Here is a 19,297-nt window from a genome sequence, read left to right as displayed (position 1 = left end):
AAAAGACTGGGCTCTGTCTCAAGTGGGTGTGCTGAACTGGAAGAAAGTTTTAACGTTTTCTGATCCCAGAGAGAAGAACCTGTCACCTTCTGGTGCCAGGAATGAAGGACTGCTTTGCGGTGAGCGCTGTTTGACCAAACCTGATGACAGTAATTGCAAAGATTTTTCATATTCTGTGCTTTACAACAGTTGATCACATCTGAACAATTTTGGTCTAAAAGTGGGATAAAAAAACTCTTGATCTGATGATCAGGGTAAAATAGACAATCAAAATAATCTGTTTAAATAAGGAACCATTATACTTGTTTTCTACCCATTGCTTTTTCCCCCCTGACCTGTAGTGAAAGGGTGGGAAATGTGATCTTTCTCTCCCGTTCCCAGCGTGTGCATCCGTAGTGAGTCAAGTAGTCCCTGCAGCTTCTGATATTGCCTATTTCGTTCATTCAGCCGCTCCAAAACCTCATTGTGCTTTCGCTTATATTCCTCCAGCACCTAGAGAATGTAAAAGTTGAAAGTGAGGACACTGTTTGTTGTTAAAGAAATACAAGAAAAGCATCCTTCTCATGCTTCTATATATAAAGTACTTGGACACACTTGATTAAATGTTACTTGTGATCTTAAACTTTTACATTGTGAGCCAAAGGCACTCCAACATGTGCAACCACCAAACATTTTTATTGATACAGTGAAATTTTGAAGCACTATCAACTTTTTTTTTTCCTTAAAATATATTTAAAAACATTTATTCCCTTGATGGCGAAGGTTGTAATGTAATAACAAATGGTAGCATTTATTATCATCAATGTTTAAAACAGTTGTGCGGCATAATATTGTGTGGAAACATACATTTTAAGTTCTTTTTTTTTATGAACAGAGATAAAAAGAACAATTTATTTTAAATACACTTTTATAACAGTATAAAAGTCTCTATGGTCACTTGATCAATTTAATGCATCCACTTGTTGAAATGGATGAGTGGTGGTTTTTTTAAAGACCAAAAATGTTTTTATATGGTTAACAAAAATGTTCCTTCCATTTTTTTCTTATTTCAAAGTTTTGATAGCACAGCTATTTTTTTATATATAAAGTAGGTATTTTGACAGTTACTGTGTATCAACAGTGAGACTAGGCATTGGTTTGATGGCATGATCATATTTGGGACCTTTTCAGTGATGCAATCTCTCCTCTTAATGCATTTAACTCCAGCTCTTTGCTCTGGTTCTGCTGGATCATACACTTCTCCATCTGAAGCATTTGTCCTCCAGCCCTGGACAGATTGTACTCCATCAGGATCCTCTCCTGATTAACCTGAAATAACCACAAACAAATGTAAAAATTTGAAGGAAGGTGCATTAATCCCAACCTCTCTCAGTTTCTGCAGACATCAAACCTGGTAGGTCCAAAAGTCTAGCGCTTTATGACTGATTTCCGACCAAAACCATAGTCTTGTATTGCTCTGATGGTGCCAGCTCGGTTCTAAAGACGTCCAGTTTGCCCGAGAGCATGGAGGAGCAGGCGGGGCAGATGGCAGGAGTGCGGCTGAACTCCTCTGAACCGTGTTTATCACAGAAGACATGAGAGCAGGCCGTGACCCACGCGAACCCACTCAGCTTTGCCCGGCATTTATGCGAATTACACAGCAAGGTGAATTTAGACGCAGACATGGCGGTTCTTATGGAAGGAACAGAAATTTAAAGTTTTATATTTCTATATGTATATTGTTTTACTGGTTAAGCTGAGTCTGACAAAAAAACGATAAAAGATTAGGCTATGTGTGCGCTTTACGTGTAAGCTAGCAGCGCTTTCTTAGTTCTATTCGAATCCCAAATCAAATAACGCGGCAATAAAATAGATATTTATGTATCTCTCTCTACAAATATGTAGCTTTACAAACCCAGGATAGTTTGCACGTGTGTTCTTTATTTACAGGTAGAGCGCCGCGCGGGTTTTGACTGGCCTCATCTGATTGGCTGCTGACTGAGCGAACTCAAATAATTACAGAGGCGCCATGATACACTTTTGTTCCTCGAGACAAACATTCTTTAAAATATAAATAAATATTGTTTACGTACGAAAAAAATTGACGTTCACTGGTCAAGTAGGCTACGTTGCACTTACCAAAATATGTGGTGGTTTGGTCTAAGGAAACAGGAAACACATTTCATGATAAAAGGTTGCTTATTTTTGTCTTTTTTTATTGAACATTATATACATAGATACAATAGCACTGATAAATGTAAATAAACAAATATTAAGCAAGGTACATATACAAAACAAATGCAATGTACCAATAAAATTACATATATTTGAGAAAGGAGCAGGGGGGAAAGTAGAAAAAGTGTCTCTTCATTCCTCTTCAAATAAATCATGTTCTCTTGGTTGCCTATATGTTACACACTATTCAAAATAATGTTTTTAAAATAAGTCTCTAAGGGTCACTAAGAATGCATTTATTTGATAAGCGCTGTAAGAACAGTAATAGCCTACTGTGAAATATGATTACAATTTATAATGTAATTTTCTTCATGTGATGGCAAAGCTGAATTTTCAAAAGCCATATTACCAAATTTTACTTAGAAAGTTCAAATAAACATTTATTGTAGACAGAATGTGTAACAATGTAAAAGTCTTCTACTGTCAGTTTTACTGGCAGCTTGTGATCAATGTAATGCATCCATGAAATATTACTGATCTTACTAATCCAAACCTTTTGAACTATAGTGTTTTATTATTATTATTAGCCCAATGATTGTTCAAATAGCATTAAATATGTGGGAAGTGATCACACTGAGTGTTTGCTGGAAACACTGGTCTCCTCCAGCATATATCTGTAGCCAAAATTCATCCATGACCTTCTCAGAAGAGAAATTCACAGATGCAGCATTTCTCCATAGTGTCGAATGCATCATCTGGGCATGAGAAAGGCAAGTCTTGAAATTTTTCTGCTTTTCTTTTCTTCTCTGTTTTTCTTATATATCCCAAGTTTGCGTTGTTTAGATCGACTAAGTAGCTACTACCCAAAACTATGAGCAAACACGAATTTGGAAAATGGTACCTCCTCCGAACAGCAGTAAATAATGCAAGGGTCATTCCACGAAATTGGTGCCTCTTGCATCCCAAAGATATAATCAAACATAGATTTAATATAACAACAAATAAATGTGCAATTTAAAAGCATAACAATACTATGCATGCTTTAATCAATATTACATCAAAAAAGTCAATTAAATATTATTTTAAATAATTTAAATAGCATTTATGCTGGTAAGGGTTTGCTTCGCTGCATCAGGTGGGTTGACAGTGCTTGTGCTGTTTGATGCGGGTGACACGGCTGAATGTTGTTTCTTCTCTTCGCATTATACTCTACGGCAGGGATGGGCAACTTCGGTCCTCCAACCCTAATCAAACACACCTACCTGTAGCTTTCTAGTGATCTTGAAGACGTTGATTAGCTTCTTCAGGTGTGCTTGATTAGGGTTGGATCTAAACTCTGCAGGACACCGGCCCTCCAGGACCGAAGTTGCCCATCCTTGCTTTCAAGAATTTGCTGATGTTGACAGAAATTAAGACCGATTTCAAGTCTTCACGTCAAGCACAGGAGCCCTAAACGAATGCTGGAGAGGCCCCATCCAGGTATTTTGTTTTTATTCCCATCCCGTGGATTTATGTGATTATTTTGTGCATAATAGCGTTTAAAATGTAAAATTCACGGCCATCATGTCATGTTTGTAGACTGTTCCAGTGCCAAATGAACAGGGAGGCCTGCACTCTCTACTTCAAAGCAAAGCAGCAGTGTTACCTGAGGAACAAAGGAAAACAGGATCATTCAAGTTAAAGTCCAGGAGACTGCTCGTCAAAGTTTGTGTCAGTCACTTGGTGGAGAAGGGTGGAGAACCCATCAAGTGCTGAAAAGCTTGTTTTTGTCACTTCTTTCACATCGTTGCTGGGTCGGATTAAAGGAAAAGGAGATGGATTTGTAAGTAATAAATGTAATTAATGTCAAAAACAGCCAAATGTGTTTTTTTTTTTACTCTGAAAGAACATTTTGGTTGTTGGCCGTTGTCAGTTGGCCTTTAAATGTGTCATGGTAAACTAACTTGCAGTTTACTACATCATCTGACTTTTTGATAGATATTAGAACTTAATTAAAAGGTATATTTTTGAGATCAATACTTCAATTATTTGTATCTTTTTTTTTATTAAATCAGCAGTGGAGATGCACATCAGGCAGGTCGTGGATATCAAAGGGGACTTCCACTATCTTTGTGTACCCATGCTTCTTGAATGTGCCAAGTGTGGTAGGTGTCATTTCAGTTCAGTCTTTACTTATTTTCTTCCATTACTTTAAGGGATATTTCAACCAAAATTCTGTCATTTACTCATTTATGTTGTTCCAAACCTGTACGAGTTTTTCTTCTGTTGAACACAAAAGAAGATATTCTTAAGAATGTTGGTAACCAGACAGGTGAGAGTTTGAGTCATAAAAATATTAAATAATTTGTATATATTTTATGTATGTCTGTGTCTATTTACATGTGTATATAAGTTTAATTGAATGTGTTATAATGAGTTTGCACTGGACAGTCCAGCTGCATTTTCCGAATTCTGGTGGCAGTTGAGAGAGAGTAGAGTTACCGTGACAACTGCAGCGCATCCTCAGACAACAAAGAGGGCCGCTTGGGCAACCACTAACTCTTGTCTCTGTCTCTCTCATTCACTGTCAAGGTTAGTTACATTTATCAAAAGTCAATGCCAAACTACAGTTTACATGCTTTAATGTGTTAATAATTTGTTTAAATTGATCATTTGTGTAATTGTGTCATTTTAATACCCGTTTCATAGTCGTTTGTGTACTACCTGAAATACTTACCCGAGTAGTTGATCTGAGATATTTGAGTAAATCCAGATGTGTGGAAGATCTACAACATTTCTGTATATATGATTATATATTTATTTGTTTACTGTGATTTGATTTGAGTATTTATATGTGTTAATGTTATTAAAGACAACAAAGAGGACCGCTTGGGCAACCACTAACTCTTGTCTCTGTCTCTCTCATTCATTGTCAAGAGAGTACTACAAACAGACAATGCAAAAGTTCTGATATTGTTATAAACACTTTTTTTTTTTTTTTTTTTTTTTTTATGGATGGATTGAGAAATTGAAAAATGAAGCTACCATGGAAAGGAATGATTTTGCATCTTATAGAGGGGATGGAAGACCAAGCTTGTCAGTATGCGTAAAAACTCTTTACACACATCTCTTAAGTATAATTTATTATAACAAATATTCATTAATATATGACCTGAAGAAGGACAGATGCAGGTAATTGCACATGTTGATCTCTGACGGTTTAGGCTTTAGTGCAGATCTATGCAGCCGCTGTAAATAATCACAATGGTACACAAAGTCTTGAAGGAAAAACACTCTTCCCTCATATTAACTTATTTAACATTTAAAAACACATTCATTTAGTGTAAAATGAGAAGGGCTTAGCCGTAAAATGATTTGCCATCCTATGCAGCTGGCTTGTCAGTATTTTGGTATTGCAATATTGTGGTTATCACAACAACCTTACTTGGGCTTCCTTTAATCCTGCACTTAAACTTTTATTGTATCTCTAATCTGTTTTCATTAATTTTCAGATGAAAAGTTCCACCCAATGCTGGATGTCCTGGCATATCTTCTGCCACCGTTGTCTGGAAGTCGCTGCAGTGTTCAATAGGAAATTTCATTCCTTCAGTTTCCTTTTGTACCGGTATGTTTTACATGGACAGTTATTCTTTTAATGATGTCTTGATGCTTTCTAAACTCCTGAAATGCATTTGTTTTTGTTTTTTTCCCTTAACTCTAAACCTGGAGCTATATTGTATCCCTCTGCAGCAGACCGCATCAAAGACCAGACCACAGCCAATCTACATTGAGAGTTTGACGAGCACAACATGACAATACATTGCGAGGATTGACAGAATGACCATTTCTGTGGATGAGGGCCTGGCGTCAAGATATTGTAGGTGTGAAACTTTCTCTTTCTAAGACTGGGACATCTAATTGTCATATTTGTCTGAACTAAAATGTTTATATCAAAAAGTATCTGACTTTCTTATGAGATTAAGTTGAACTTATTTTATGAGAAATGTTATCCTCTGGTCCTGTTTCTGTTAACCGTAAGTGTAATTGATGTTGGCAACACTTTTTAATGAATACTGTGGTTAATGGCTGGTGCATTACAAATGCGTTTGTATTATGAAGAAAAATTACAAACTATAGATTTTTTAAATTAACTGTCATTGACTAATTTAGACTGTTTATTTGTTGTCTGATTTGGATTTTATTCTGTATCTGACATTTTATGTTATCTCATACCATAAGATCAACTTATGTTATCTGATAGTCTTGACTGTGTATGATTTTCAATCATCCATGGTGTAGTTGATGTTGAACACTTTTTAATGTATACTGTATTGTAGCTAATAGTTGTAGTGCATTACAAGGCATTTGTGTCATCTAATCATCTAAATTAAGTTTATGAAATTGAGATTTAGAACATTTTGTTGTGCTTCTGTGCCTGCATTGCTCTCTACCCTGAGAAAATTTAACAAATTAAATTGCTAACATTTTTACAATTTTGTAGAATTACAAATTGATGATAATGCTTATTTTTGTCATTAACACATTAATTTACCTGTTACCATTTTTAAAATGTAAATTTAAACTTATTTTGTACATTTAATATCAATATCTACAAGTAAAATCCTTTCAATGTGTACAATATGTGCTTTTGTGAACTTGACTATTAGCTAGCAATTAGCAAATTAGTTTGAAATCATCCAACCTGTTACTTTATAGAGTAACAGGTTTTGACATTTGGGTAACAGGTATGACACAGATTAGGTTTGACCCTGTTTTTAAAGATTGTCTGTGTAAAATTCAAACATTTTAAAGTTCACCCTCTGTATATTATTGAGCTAATACTTGTATCATTCAGTGGCATATGAGTTCTAATTAAACTATATTATCTAGTTAGTTACGCTTGTGTCGGTAACAGGGTTGACAAAAATACCAAAGCATGAGGTAGAATAATAGTCATAAAATAATAAATTACATAGCTGAGATGGCACAATACAGTTTCTTACTAGTTTAAGGTGTCTTCATTTCATGGATATTTAAAAAATATTGATTAACCTTATTTTATTTTTCACTTTTTCCACCGATTTCATGGAATGACCTGCAAGTCAATCAATGTTCTGGCTGATTTGATTGAATGAGAAGCAATTTTTAGTTGTACAATTAAGCAATGCAAATTCTTAACTTAAATGTTTAGAAGAATGCCCAAACTTATGCAAATAAGCCTAAAATCTGTCCACCCAACCAAGTGCATGTTAATAATTAATTTAAAACCAGCCAAATGTAGAGTAAACCATTTCAATCTGGCAACACTGAGTACTGTATACAACAAATTAACAAAAACTGAAGAAATGCAGCAGATGCATGTGAACGATGATATGGTTCTACGCTGCCTTTTTAAATTATTGGTTTGTCTTAAATCTACAGTGTAATATTATGACTATTTTAATCATTTATATCTTAAATTATACTTTGTTATTGTAAGTACACCTGCATGAACAAACACACACTTATGTAGCCTATAAGAAAAAAACTGCCTTATGGTTAGTGGATAGCTTGGCCTTATATGAGATACAGTGCAGGTCGGCTGCTTGTTTTTGATACATCTAATTAAAAATGGCTTTTCACTTCATCCCTCCTCCACGTGGTGTATGGGAACAGAGGGGGTGAAAGGGGGGCATTGTGCGGAGCGGCAATGGATCCTGGGGGTGAGGAGAGAGAAAGAGATGCCCACTCAACTGTGTCCAGGTTGCCATTGTTGGAAATTCCCTTCCTATTCAATGCATTTTAAATAGAGCTCCGAATATTCGGACGCACCGACAAAGTGAGCGAGCTGCAGGGGGTCTTTATTCCAGCAACCCTTGCAGTTATAGTCTATAAGCTGCCTGATGTATTAGGCCTATCTCATCCCTTCACCTTCCTCATCATCTCCCCTTAAGTTATTTTTTGCTTCCACACAATTTTGAAATATATATAGCCTATACACAACCTTCACATCTAGTGAACTTTTTAAATGCATAAAATCCACTACATTCCTTTCGATACTTGAGCTATTTTATAGGCTCTTTCTGGGTAACCTGATAACTGTTAGTCTATCAGATGATTTGCAATGCCACCTATTTAGATTTCACATAAATCTTAGTAGACCTGCCAATACAAAAAAGTGTCTCCTTCTCAAATACTCTCAATGGGCGCACTAAATGAAGTGTGGTCATTAAGTTGTTCAAAACAGACAGATGTCAGAATCTTGAGGGGTATAAACTCCCTTTTTGCATACATTACAAACGTATGTTTAAATATAAAAAGGAAGGAAATTTCGTATTGACTCATATTGATATATAACTCAGTTGTCTAAATTACTAGAGCTGCTATTAGTATTAAGAAAAACGCAAAAGAGGGAGAAAGAAAGAAAAAGAGACGGTGTTCCGCGCCATTGAAATGCAAATGTCAGAACAAGGAGAGATTGTATTTTTGTGTGAGTGTGTGTGTGTGTGTGTGTGTGTGTTTGGAGAGGAGAGGAGGGGGTCTGCAGAGTGGACAAGTTTGAGAAAGAGGGGACTTGTTGAGGAAAAACAGCCACACACGCACTCGCCAGTTCACAGCGACAGCGGACGACGTTATGGTCCGCTTCAGGAGCCCACGCGAATTTTAAGTTTATTTTATTTTATTTTATTTTTAAGTAACAATTCAAAAGAAGCCGATGTTGTCTTAAAGCATCTTGCAAGGTGGATTATTTACGAACAAGGGAGTTCGGTATTTATCTATTCAAAACCGGTTTTATAATTTGCGTTGCAAAGTTTGTTGACGCCCGTAACTCTCACCGGCTGCTCGTGAATCATGTCACGCCGGAAACAGAAACGGCCCCAGCAGCTCGTTAACGAGGACCCCGGGGGCACGCGCTTGATGCTGCAAGGTGAGGAAATCATTCCTTTGTTAATTATTTGTTACCCTGGACTAACTGATAGTGATGCTTTTTTTTTTAAACGCCTGGTTAATTAAAGTTTTGCAAAACTGTTTATGTAGTAGTCAACATTTGAAGTGGATCAAAAAAGTTAATCAAAGTTGTCCTAAGACAAGAAAGCATTTTGGTTTTAGGACAAAGTTGATCACTTCAAATGCTGACTACTGTAGTTTACCAAGAGCACCTGTTACCCAAACATAATTTATATAGCCTACTTTTTTTTTCTTTTTTGCTTAAAATAGAAACACTTTTAACACCTGAAGAATTATGGCACAGGTTTAAATGCACTAGTGTGTTTGGCCTTCTTCTCAGTGAGCCATTGTTTAAGAGCTGAAGCATACAGCTCACATTTGCCATGACCTGACTTTTAAAAAATAGGTAGTTTGCTGACATTTCCCACTCAAAATGTCTGCTAAATGTGTTATGTTGAAAGAAGGCTCTTGAAGATATGGCCAGAGAGTTGGTCTAAAGGTGTTCAGCCGTATGGCCGGTTATTATGTTGACATGAATCACTCAGGGGCCATAATTGCGTTAGCTTTTCACCAATGTCAATCCTCCAAGAGACTTGCAGCATAGTCAGTTTGATTGCTGGGGGTCTCTTATGCATTTAGAGGAGTCTCCTATTCAGTGTGAATAAGGTGCAAGCAAGGGGGAGGGGACGAAGGGGGTGTTTGGGTAAAGATTAATCTCTTCTCCCTTATTCTCTCTCTCATGTTTCCATGTGCTTCTCTTTTCTGCTCCCGCCATGTTCCCCCCTTCCCACTCCCTTGCCTCTATTCACTTTGTACCTCTGCTCAGTTGGGGGTTCCACTGTTAGAATACAGAGAGGAGAAAGAATGCTCCGTTGCGTGCATGCATGGAAGAAAAAGTTAGCTAAGGAATCTTAAAGATACTGCACCTTTGTCATTCGATTTCTAGCTTTTGGCAAAAACAGGTAGTAAGTTGTGAGGGGATTTTTTAGGGTTGCGGGTTTCTGGTGCATTTCAGCAGATTAGATTCCACAAGTATGAACAATCATTTTGTGTATCAGTATGTCAGAGAACCTAAATAGTTTGTCTGTCAGTCAACCCACTATTTTCCCAACCCCCCTTTTCTAGTTCTTTTTCTGCGCTCAAGATTCTAAAAGAATTTGACCTTAAAGCTCATGAGGTTAGGTCATCTAGCCAATCAGAGCACATGGACAGTGCCCAAAACCCTTTCTATGCCCTGACCTCTGACCCTGTGTGGGGACAGGGGGGAAGGGTGAATAGAGAGATGAAAGATGTAGTTGATGGACAGAGGGTTGGGTTAAGAGGGGTTATGGGTTGTTGTGGTGATATCTATTGTCCGCCTAAAAAAGCGTTCCAATAGCCGCAAGGTGGTTAGTGAGTTGTGGCAAGAGTGAGGGCAGAAGATGTGAGTGTAGTATATGAAGGTTGTGATTTAAGGGTGAAAGATCATTAAGAATGCGGAATGACAAGTGGTATTCAGCAATGTGGTGAAAGAAAACTGTTGACAAAGGAGCTGGCCTAAATAGGAAGGCTTTCTCATAACTCGTTCTTATAGAACTCAATTACAACAATTAATATATAAACTGATTTATAAAATAATGAAACAGTGCCATAACAATATTGTTTTCAAATAATTGTCATTTTCTGATAATAAATGCTATAAACTGATTCTTTATTTTCTTTATTTTCCAGATGACCAGCTTCTAGTGAAATCTCCATCCACCTCTCTTGCCTCTGAAGCTACCTCATCATCTTCGTCCTCCTCTCCTACATCCCTTCAGGACTGTCAGCCTCCTTTGGCCCCAAGACCATCTCCTGGTGGCCTTCACGCTCCCTCGCTTCCCAATGAGAGTTCATCTCCTCCCCACTGGCGAAATCACACTGCCTCATATTCTACATCTCTGCCTAATGCACACTCATCTCTCTCTCCGGACTTCCCACATCCTTCCCTGTCATCCCAGACCCACTCTCCTCCCCTTAGCCAGCAGAAATCCACACATATTCCATCTCATCAGCCCCACTCCACTGTGACATCTCCACCAATGGGTATTTCTGCAACCACCACTACCTCCTCTTCCTCATCTTTATCCTCTTCATCGTCGCTGGGTGCCCCACCTCATCAAGGAAGTCCTAGTCCCATCCACCAAACTCCTTCATCACCTTCAGAGCAACTCCAGGTGCCTCCGACCCTCGCTGTGCTGTTAGAGGAGCTTAGGGTCCTGCAGCAAAGACAGATTCACCAAATGCAGATTACAGAACAGATCTGCAGGCAGGTGCTGCACCTAGGTGGTATGGTCAGTGCCCAAGATGCACCTCAGGGATCTGTGGAGGGTCAACAGAGTGATGCAGGCTCTAGCTCCCCACCTAATACTGGCGCCTCTTTAATTCCCCAAGCTCCTACATCCAAGCCCAATCAATCTCACACAAATGGAACCAGAGCTCCTTATTCCACAACTTCATCTTCAACATCTTCCTCATCCTTAGTGACCTCTTCAGCCTCTGTGCACCCTCTCTCTCTATCACTCGGACTTCCACCTCGTTACCTCAATGAAAAGTCTCCCAACACCTCCATCAGTCATGGCAATGGCATGAATTTTCCAACTCCTCCCTTGCCCACGGTCAGCCTCTCCCAGGACCAGCTATCTTTCAGTTCCACTGTTAGTATGTCAAACGGATCATCAAGCTCCTCTTCAGGCCGCCAGCAGCACATCTGCCGGTTCTGTGGGAAGGTTCTAAGCAGTGACTCCTCATTACAGATCCATCTGAGATCCCACACCGGTGAGCGGCCGTACCAGTGTCCGGTCTGCCTAAGTCGTTTCACTACCCGTGGCAATCTCAAAGCCCACTTCCTCCGTCACCGTGAGCAAAATCCTGAGCTGTCGCTCTCTCTCTTGCCACCTGCTCTGTCTGAGCAGAGCCAAGCAGGATCTGGCTCAGGGCCATCACAGAGGCGCAGAAAACGTAGAGCGGAGGATGAGGAACCTTTTGGAGTTAAAGGTAGTGTAGGTATGTCAGATAGTTTAGCTCTTGGTTTCCTGTCCGGGTCATCTCATCCATCTCCCTCCTCCCTTCCGTTGCCACCCAGTGTTGATCTGGCCCTGCTTTCCACCGCCCACTCTTTGCTACAGCTAAACCGTGCCTCAGCTGCAGCCGCAGCCTCTGTTTCCACTAGTGCGCAGTCTTCATCTTCATCCATCACCTCCTCTGCAATGACTGGGCAATTCAAAGGTGCAAAGCAACAGAGGTTTGATGAGAATACACCACCACACTCTACCTTACATCCTGGTTCTCCATATTCCCAACTGGCACATCTTCCGAAGATTCTCTTCCCATCAGGCCCCTCTGCCCACCATCCTAGCCTTGCCCTTCTTCGCCCTCCTCACCTCCCTTCCCCACACCTCCCACTTACCTTCCCTTTCTCCTCATACCCCAAAGCTCAAAGCTCCTCTCCTCCATCCTCCTCTCCGTCCTCATCCTCTGCCACCTCTGACACCTCCAAGCTGCAGAGACTGGCGCAGAAGTTAGAGAAGCAGCCCCTCCCAAAAAGCACCAATGAAGTCCAGGCTCAGGCTAATGACATATCCACAACCTCCAACGCTAATGCTATCTCAGCTTACAGGAGGGAGATGATGGCGGCCTTAGGGCTGAACCCGAATCCCAGCAGTGAGCTGGCTAGCCAAGAGCTCCAAGGGTCAACTGCCTCCTCTTTGGTTCCTAATCAGTGCGGGGTATGCCTCCGTGTCCTCAGCTGCCCAAGGGCGTTACGTCTCCACCAGGCCACTCACTTAGGTGAACGTCCATTCCCCTGCAAACTCTGTGGCCGCTCTTTCTCCACAAAGGGAAGTCTAAGGGCTCATCTGGCCACACACAGAGCACGTCCAGCCAATGCACGTGGCCAGAATTCATGCCCGCTCTGTCAGCGCAAATTTACCAATGCCGTGGTACTGCAGCATCACATCCGGATGCATCTGGGGGGGCAGTTGCCTCCGGAAGGTAATGGGGACCTGCAGTCAGAGGAAGACCCTGGTCAAATGGATGGGGTTTCTTTAACCAAAAACCTTCAGTCTCTTCCTCTAAATATGAGCATGTCTTCCTCTACCAGCTTACTGGAGTCTGGTGCTAGCCTAAGAGATGCTACATCAGGTAATGCAGATCAGCTCATGGAGTCAGATCAAGATCCCTATGACAACACACCTGAGACTAGTCCAACTGTCACCCTGGAGAAGGAGGGCCCCTCAGGAGAAAACAGTCCACCTGGCAATTCAGATGAGAACCATTACGGCACAGTCCATCAGAGCAAATCTCAAGTTGTCAGTGGCTCTGCAGAAGAGGATGAAGACACGCCCTTATCTCTCTGTACCCGGACCAACTCCCAGGACACCTTATTTGATAAAAAATGGCACAATGGTGCTTCGCATCAAACAGTGATCAGCGGGCCAAAACCTAGTTTAAACTCTGAGGCTCTCAATCTGTCACCTGCCTTTACTCCACCCTCCAGCCCAGGGTTGTCCACCGAGTCAAAATCAGACCAAAGCAGCGAGCAGACAACGCTTCACGTGAATGGAATAGACCATGTTCTAGAGCCCAGTGATGGGGACTTTCACCCAGCCACAGAGAATGCCTCTTTGCACATTCCAGACAGAGCCTTAGAGCAGAAGGGGAAAGCTGAGGATGCAAAAGAGTCAGCAGAAGAGGATCAGAGGAAAGATAGAGAAAAGACTGAATTGACATCATCAGAGACTCCTGTAGCCCCTCCACAACCACAGCGCTCAGAGAAACCTTACAGCTGCACAGAGTGTGGAAAAGAGTATGCTAGCCGCAGTGGATTGAAGGTACATGTGCTATTTTGAAAAAGTTGGAAAGTTAGATTACATTTATATCTATGAAATATTCATTAACATCCTGTAATATCATGCTTATTGTAGAAACAAGACTTACAATTTTTGTATGTTTCAACAGGGGCATATGAAAATCCACAGCGGAAGTATGAATCCATTGGCCAGTACTGCATCCTTACAGTCCTCTGAGGGAAAAGTTGTGGAGCGTATGGAGGAGTCGACCCATCGAAAACTGAGAGGAGAGGATGCTAAAAACATGTCAGAGGAAAGTACAAATAAATTGTCCTTGACTGAGCATCCGGTGTCTACTACTGACAACAGGCCTGAAGACACTGCTTAAAAGAATGTGATTAGTTAGATTTTAGCACTATTCTTGTTTATTGATTTCTATGACAACTTTTTTTCAACTTTGTGGTTAGGAGTAGTTTTTAATTGTTTGATATTGTAGAGTATTAGTAAATCAGTCCATATGTAATAGTAGCGCCTTTTCATGAAGACAATTAAATCATATTGATAAAGACTTGGTCTACTTCAAGTATAAGGATGCACAGAAATTGGATCTTGAAAATAATATTTTTGTATAACAAATGACAAGCAAATTAATTGTGTGTCTAAGTGCAATTTCATAAATCAATTTGGAACTTAAGGATATACATAAAAATACATGTAAAACACAAAAAAAATATATAATTTCGAGCTAGGAAAAAAGGGACTGACCTGATGTGTGAGATGAGAGAGGATTATAGGGATCATACCAAAACCGATCAACTGATGTGCAGCTGAATGTAAATATCAATTTTGTTTTATGTACCCTGTTTTTGTCTACTTTCATGCTGCTGTACTTTGTAGGTGTTTCTCTAAATAGCTGCACTATATCTGTGATTGCTGAAACTCTTATTGACAAGGGAGGTTTATGATGACGATGATGGGACTGAATTGCTGAGAGGGTCAGATTTCCTTTCTGCACAATGCCTGTTCTTCAACTTTATTTAAAATCCCCACTGATTTGTATGTATTAAGGTTTTTTTTTTTTTTTTGACTATGAAAAACCACATCATATTAGTTTTCACAATGCTGCAAGATGAGCAAAAGCAGCTCAAAATTGCTAAAGATTTAAGCTTTCAATATTTTTGTAATCTTGAAGGTTGAAGCAACTTTGTTGGCCCTGTTGAACTGTAACAACTTTTTGTTGTAATTTTCTTGGATATAATGTGGTCCTAACTTGTCAAAAAGAGAAATAAAGTCAGAATGAATGTCTCAAGATTTGTGTGCTTTTTTAAAAAATGTATGTGCATTATTTGAATTGCACTGAACAGAAAACTGCCACCTGTTAAGCTATTTTCAGCATCTGACGAGGCTTTTTGTTGATTTTGTTGTTCCATAAGGCACTTTGTCTTCAGCAATTGTCTTCGTTCACCCCCCTCCCCTTTTTTAAAAAAGTCTGCTTCCTTTAATGTTTTAGTTTCCCAGATTGGTGGTGTGCATGTTGATGGCTTTATGTGTGTATGTTGTGTGTGTTTGTTCACACACACACACATATACTTGTGTAATGTGATTGAGTGTGCAGCTGTACAGACTTCACTCCCTCCCCTCAAACGCCCTCTCGCTTTCTGTGTCATGCTCTCTTTCATATGCTCGTTCTTTCATTTTCTGTTTCATTCTTTGCCTCTTTCACTCTCTTTCCATCCCACCCCCCCTCCATGTGTAATGCGGCTGACACACAGGAAGCTCTAATCCTCGCACAATATCCCCCCTCATCCCCCCTGAGCGTCTCTGCGCGGGATGAAGGGGAGGTGGAGACCGATCCGGCCAGCTGTCCCTAAAATGGCTCCTAATCTGCCAGGCCCCGAAACCATGACAACCTGTAACCAAGGAGAAAAATTTTGAGGTTGAGAGGGAGACGAACAATGAGCCAGAAACAAGGCATGTGGTAGAAGTTTGTCCACATGCATTCAGGAAGGGATAAAGACATGTCTCAATCAAAAATAAGGAAATCTTCGGGAGACATTGCCAAAATGTAGCGCCTTATGAGGCAAAAAAGCAGCAAGATGTGATAAATGGTTCTACAAGAGCAGTTGTCAAAGTCTTTAAAAGATTAATTTATGAAATCAGTGGATGTAAAGTAAAGCGTCTTTCCACTTAGACTCGGCATTGCAGGTGGTTCATAAACAAGTGATTTTACAACTGCATTTTGTCTGTATATATATGATAAGAATATTTAACTTTTATAATGTTTACTATTTATGTTTATTGCAATAATAAAATAGATAACATTTAAAGTTGGCTTCTAAAGTACCAGTAAAAACAGCAACAATGTGAAATTGTTTCCCTTGCAAATCGTGAAAAATAGATGTGGTGTAACATCCCATTTGAACCACACGATGGCGACACATGCACAGGTGTGTTGTACTGCAATAATCCAAAGTAGCTGCAAGCACTCATTTTAAGAATTACATCATTTTCATAGATGGTAAACGGGGAAATACAATTCGGTATAGGCAAGATGGCTGAAATTCAAACCAACAACGTTTTTTTCTATTCATTTTAGGAAAAAAAAAAAAAAACTCCAAAACGAAGGCTATAATGCACTTATTTTATTTAAATCTTTTTCTTTTCTTTTATTCATTTCTATTCACGTAGGCTATAGATGACTCAGGGCTTGTCACACGTTTTACTCCATATTTCTCAGGGTATATTTATATTTGTTTATTCTTATTTATATACAGTATATATTAATACTTAGCTTTTATTTTTAATCATTTTGGAGATTAGGCCAATTTTTTTTTGTTAGTCGACAACATTTTTAATTTTCATTTTTTTAAGTTTTTTTGTTAAGTTGACGTTTTTCATCTAACATATTTATTCTATTTTATTTAAACCATATCTCAATTAAAGAAATCGATTTTTAATAGTTAGTTTACTATAACAGTGCTTTATATTCAGACAGCTTACCTTAATGTCTCGAGAACAAAATGTCTTTAATTTTGAGGTCTGTTTATATGGTATTCATCATAAGTTCATCCAGACGCTCATTATCTAATGGTTCAATAGTTTAGAGAGCTACGCTCTGTCTCTTTTCTCCTCCCCTTACTCTCTGTCTGTGTTTGACTGAGAGCAGAAGTTCATCAATCTCCTTCAAACGTCTGAACGGAAGGGAACTCGAGAGACCATATGACTGAGATCTCACTCACACGGAGAAATAGCATGACCTGCACATCGACTTCGATCGTGTCTGGGAAAATGAACGGCAGATAAAGCATCAGTACAAGCTGCATCCTAATGCCAGTTCAGCACCTGGAGGAAAAGGTAATGCACACCGTTCCGCTCAGCTGTAATTACCATCATTCAAAGCTAGAATTATTCTTTCATAAAGCTTTAAATTACATAGACTTCATCGTATTGTGTACTTGCAGGGTTTATATGGACAAGTGTTAAGCTTACTGTACATTTATTATCAATATAGTCTAAACCTTTACTCTTACATTGTTCTTTTCATAGATATTGCAAGTAGTTTACAGTTAGTTTAATAGTGCACTGATAAAAAATATTTTCACTTAATATTATGCTTTACAGCAAGGCTATGGTGGCTGTAACCTTGAGTGATTTATAGTTGTTTTTTCAGAGCGCTTATCAGCATGTCCTGTACCTTGCTCTCTGGTCCCTAAAGATCTTGCATTGGTGTGGCTGTTTAATTATCACATGCAGTAATTGCCTACTGTCCACCCACTCATCTCAGTTCTTTAATCATCTATCTCTTTTTGTCTTTCCTGAATGCAACTTTCTTCTTTTGTGATAAGACCTTCCCAACCATTACACAGGGCAATTAATCAGATCTATACGACTGCTGGAGTTATTGTGTTAAAGGTGGGAAAGATTCTAAGGGCCAACAGGTCGAAAATGGCATGCAACAATTTCACATTCTAAGTTCGAATTCTACATTTTAAACTACCTTTTTAAAAATTTGAATCTAAACAATCAGGTGACCCAGAATTCTACAGCCATAATGTATAATGTACATAATGTATAATCTCACTTTCAGTTCAGGATGTCATTAAATCTTATTAGTTAACCTATTAATGTACAGTTTGGCATAGTCGGCAATAATGGCTCTCAACTTTGAGCTTCACAAATACAAGCTGTCAATTAACTACTCATGTTCCTGCATGGGCATATTTTTAATATCGTCATGTTAAGACGTTTCACAGCCTGTGTTCTTGAGCGTAGCTCTTTTGAGTCCATTGAACCTTGAGGAGCATGTGACAGATCAGCATGCTGACGCACCAAGAAGTCTCCATGCTAAAAGTGAGAGAGAGAGAGTTGAATTGGATTTAACGTATTAAAAATCCCTGCATTTGGTCTTGGGTCTTGGTTGACTAGAGATCAGGTGGATCAATGTCCACGTCAGGGATGGTGATTGATTAAGCCGTTGGCTAAGACGCACAATCCTGTCTCACGCAGTAAGGAATATGAGCAATCTGGATGTTTTTCTTACACGTAGACCTTTTTCTCTGTGCGGCTCTGTTTACACACCTTTAAAAAGCCATTTGCCACGACGTCTAATGGATCCGTAATAGCCTTATTTACGTTTGAGAAGCAATAGTGTGTATGTGAGCTCTTTATGACTGCCCTGTTTCTTTGGAGATTATTATATGAGCATGCATGTGTGTATAAATACTGAACACTTCTTCTGTTTACCCCAGATGTCACCTGAAGATCTCAAGAACTAGCTGGGAACTTTGCAGACCTTCCTAAAACCCTTGTAGCTGACTGTAGAACTGATTTAGACAGTCTTTTTTGTATCATCCAACCCATCAGCCCTTTAAAACCATGGCATCCTACAGCCCTGCACCCACGGAGGAGCAGTCCTCAGAGGTGTCAAATGGAAACCTCAAGGCAAGCAGCTCGCAGGAGTCCATGAAACTGAAAAAAGAAATATCTTTGCTCAATGGCGTATGTCTCATTGTGGGAAACATGATCGGCTCCGGGATCTTCGTCTCACCCAAAGGCGTACTGATGTACAGTGGCTCCTATGGGTTGTCTTTGGTAGTGTGGACAGTTGGTGGGATCTTCTCGGTGTTCGGGGCGCTCTGTTATGCTGAGCTCGGGACCACCATCACCAAGTCGGGTGCTAGCTATGCCTATATCCTGGAGGCTTTTGGAGGCTTTTTGGCTTTTATCCGTCTATGGACTTCCCTTCTGATCATCGAGCCCACCAGTCAGGCTGTGATAGCCATCACCTTCTCCAACTACATGGTGCAGCCCATCTTCCCCACATGTATAGCACCCTACGTGGCCAATCGTCTACTGGCTGCAGCCTGCATATGTGAGTTGATGCATGTGGATGTGTGTCTATATGTTTGGGAGTTGCTTTTTTAGGTTAC

The 19,297-nt window shown here is 39.6% G+C and overlaps 2 protein-coding genes and 1 pseudogene across 4 annotated transcripts in view; 2 read left to right on the top strand and 1 right to left on the bottom strand.

The window, feature by feature from the left end:
- Nucleotides 1-18: 18 nt before the first annotated feature.
- Nucleotides 19-1,664, bottom strand: LOC306877031 (E3 ubiquitin-protein ligase CCNB1IP1-like; annotated as a pseudogene). The gene is made up of 4 exons: nucleotides 1,391-1,664; nucleotides 1,163-1,308; nucleotides 336-492; nucleotides 19-140 (listed from the first exon to the last, which is right to left on the bottom strand). The product of its transcript is annotated as an E3 ubiquitin-protein ligase CCNB1IP1-like (transcript).
- Nucleotides 1,665-4,658: 2,994 nt separating this feature from the next.
- Nucleotides 4,659-19,297, top strand: part of LOC306886566 (Y+L amino acid transporter 2-like) — a 22,633-nt gene continuing 7,994 nt past the window's right edge. The window contains exons 1-6 of one of the 2 annotated variants that reach the window (XM_079443761.1): nucleotides 4,659-4,725; nucleotides 5,159-5,229; nucleotides 5,646-5,758; nucleotides 5,884-6,014; nucleotides 17,035-17,222; nucleotides 18,617-19,239. In XM_079443761.1, the coding sequence (XP_079299887.1) occupies nucleotides 18,744-19,239 (496 nt within the window). In that variant the 5' untranslated portion in view covers nucleotides 4,659-4,725; nucleotides 5,159-5,229; nucleotides 5,646-5,758; ... (1 more) ...; nucleotides 17,035-17,222; nucleotides 18,617-18,743. The remainder of the gene's footprint in view (nucleotides 4,726-5,158; nucleotides 5,230-5,645; nucleotides 5,759-5,883; nucleotides 6,015-17,034; nucleotides 17,223-18,616; nucleotides 19,240-19,297) is intronic. The other variant, XM_079443762.1, reaches the window with a different exon arrangement.
- On the top strand, nucleotides 8,965-15,175 carry LOC306877023 (uncharacterized protein; the record flags this gene model as incomplete). The annotated part of the gene is made up of 3 exons (XM_079428545.1): nucleotides 8,965-9,040; nucleotides 10,771-13,910; nucleotides 14,038-15,175. 3 exons carry the CDS (start codon nucleotides 8,965-8,967, stop codon nucleotides 14,254-14,256), a joined length of 3,435 nt encoding a protein of 1,144 aa, XP_079284671.1. The 3' UTR covers nucleotides 14,257-15,175.

This window comes from Barbus barbus (genome assembly GCF_936440315.1).
Source record: "Barbus barbus genome assembly, chromosome: 2".
Lineage (NCBI taxonomy): Eukaryota > Metazoa > Chordata > Actinopteri > Cypriniformes > Cyprinidae > Barbus > Barbus barbus.
The sequence above is the reverse complement of the archived record's forward strand: the minus strand, read 5'-3'. Positions and strand labels throughout refer to the sequence as shown.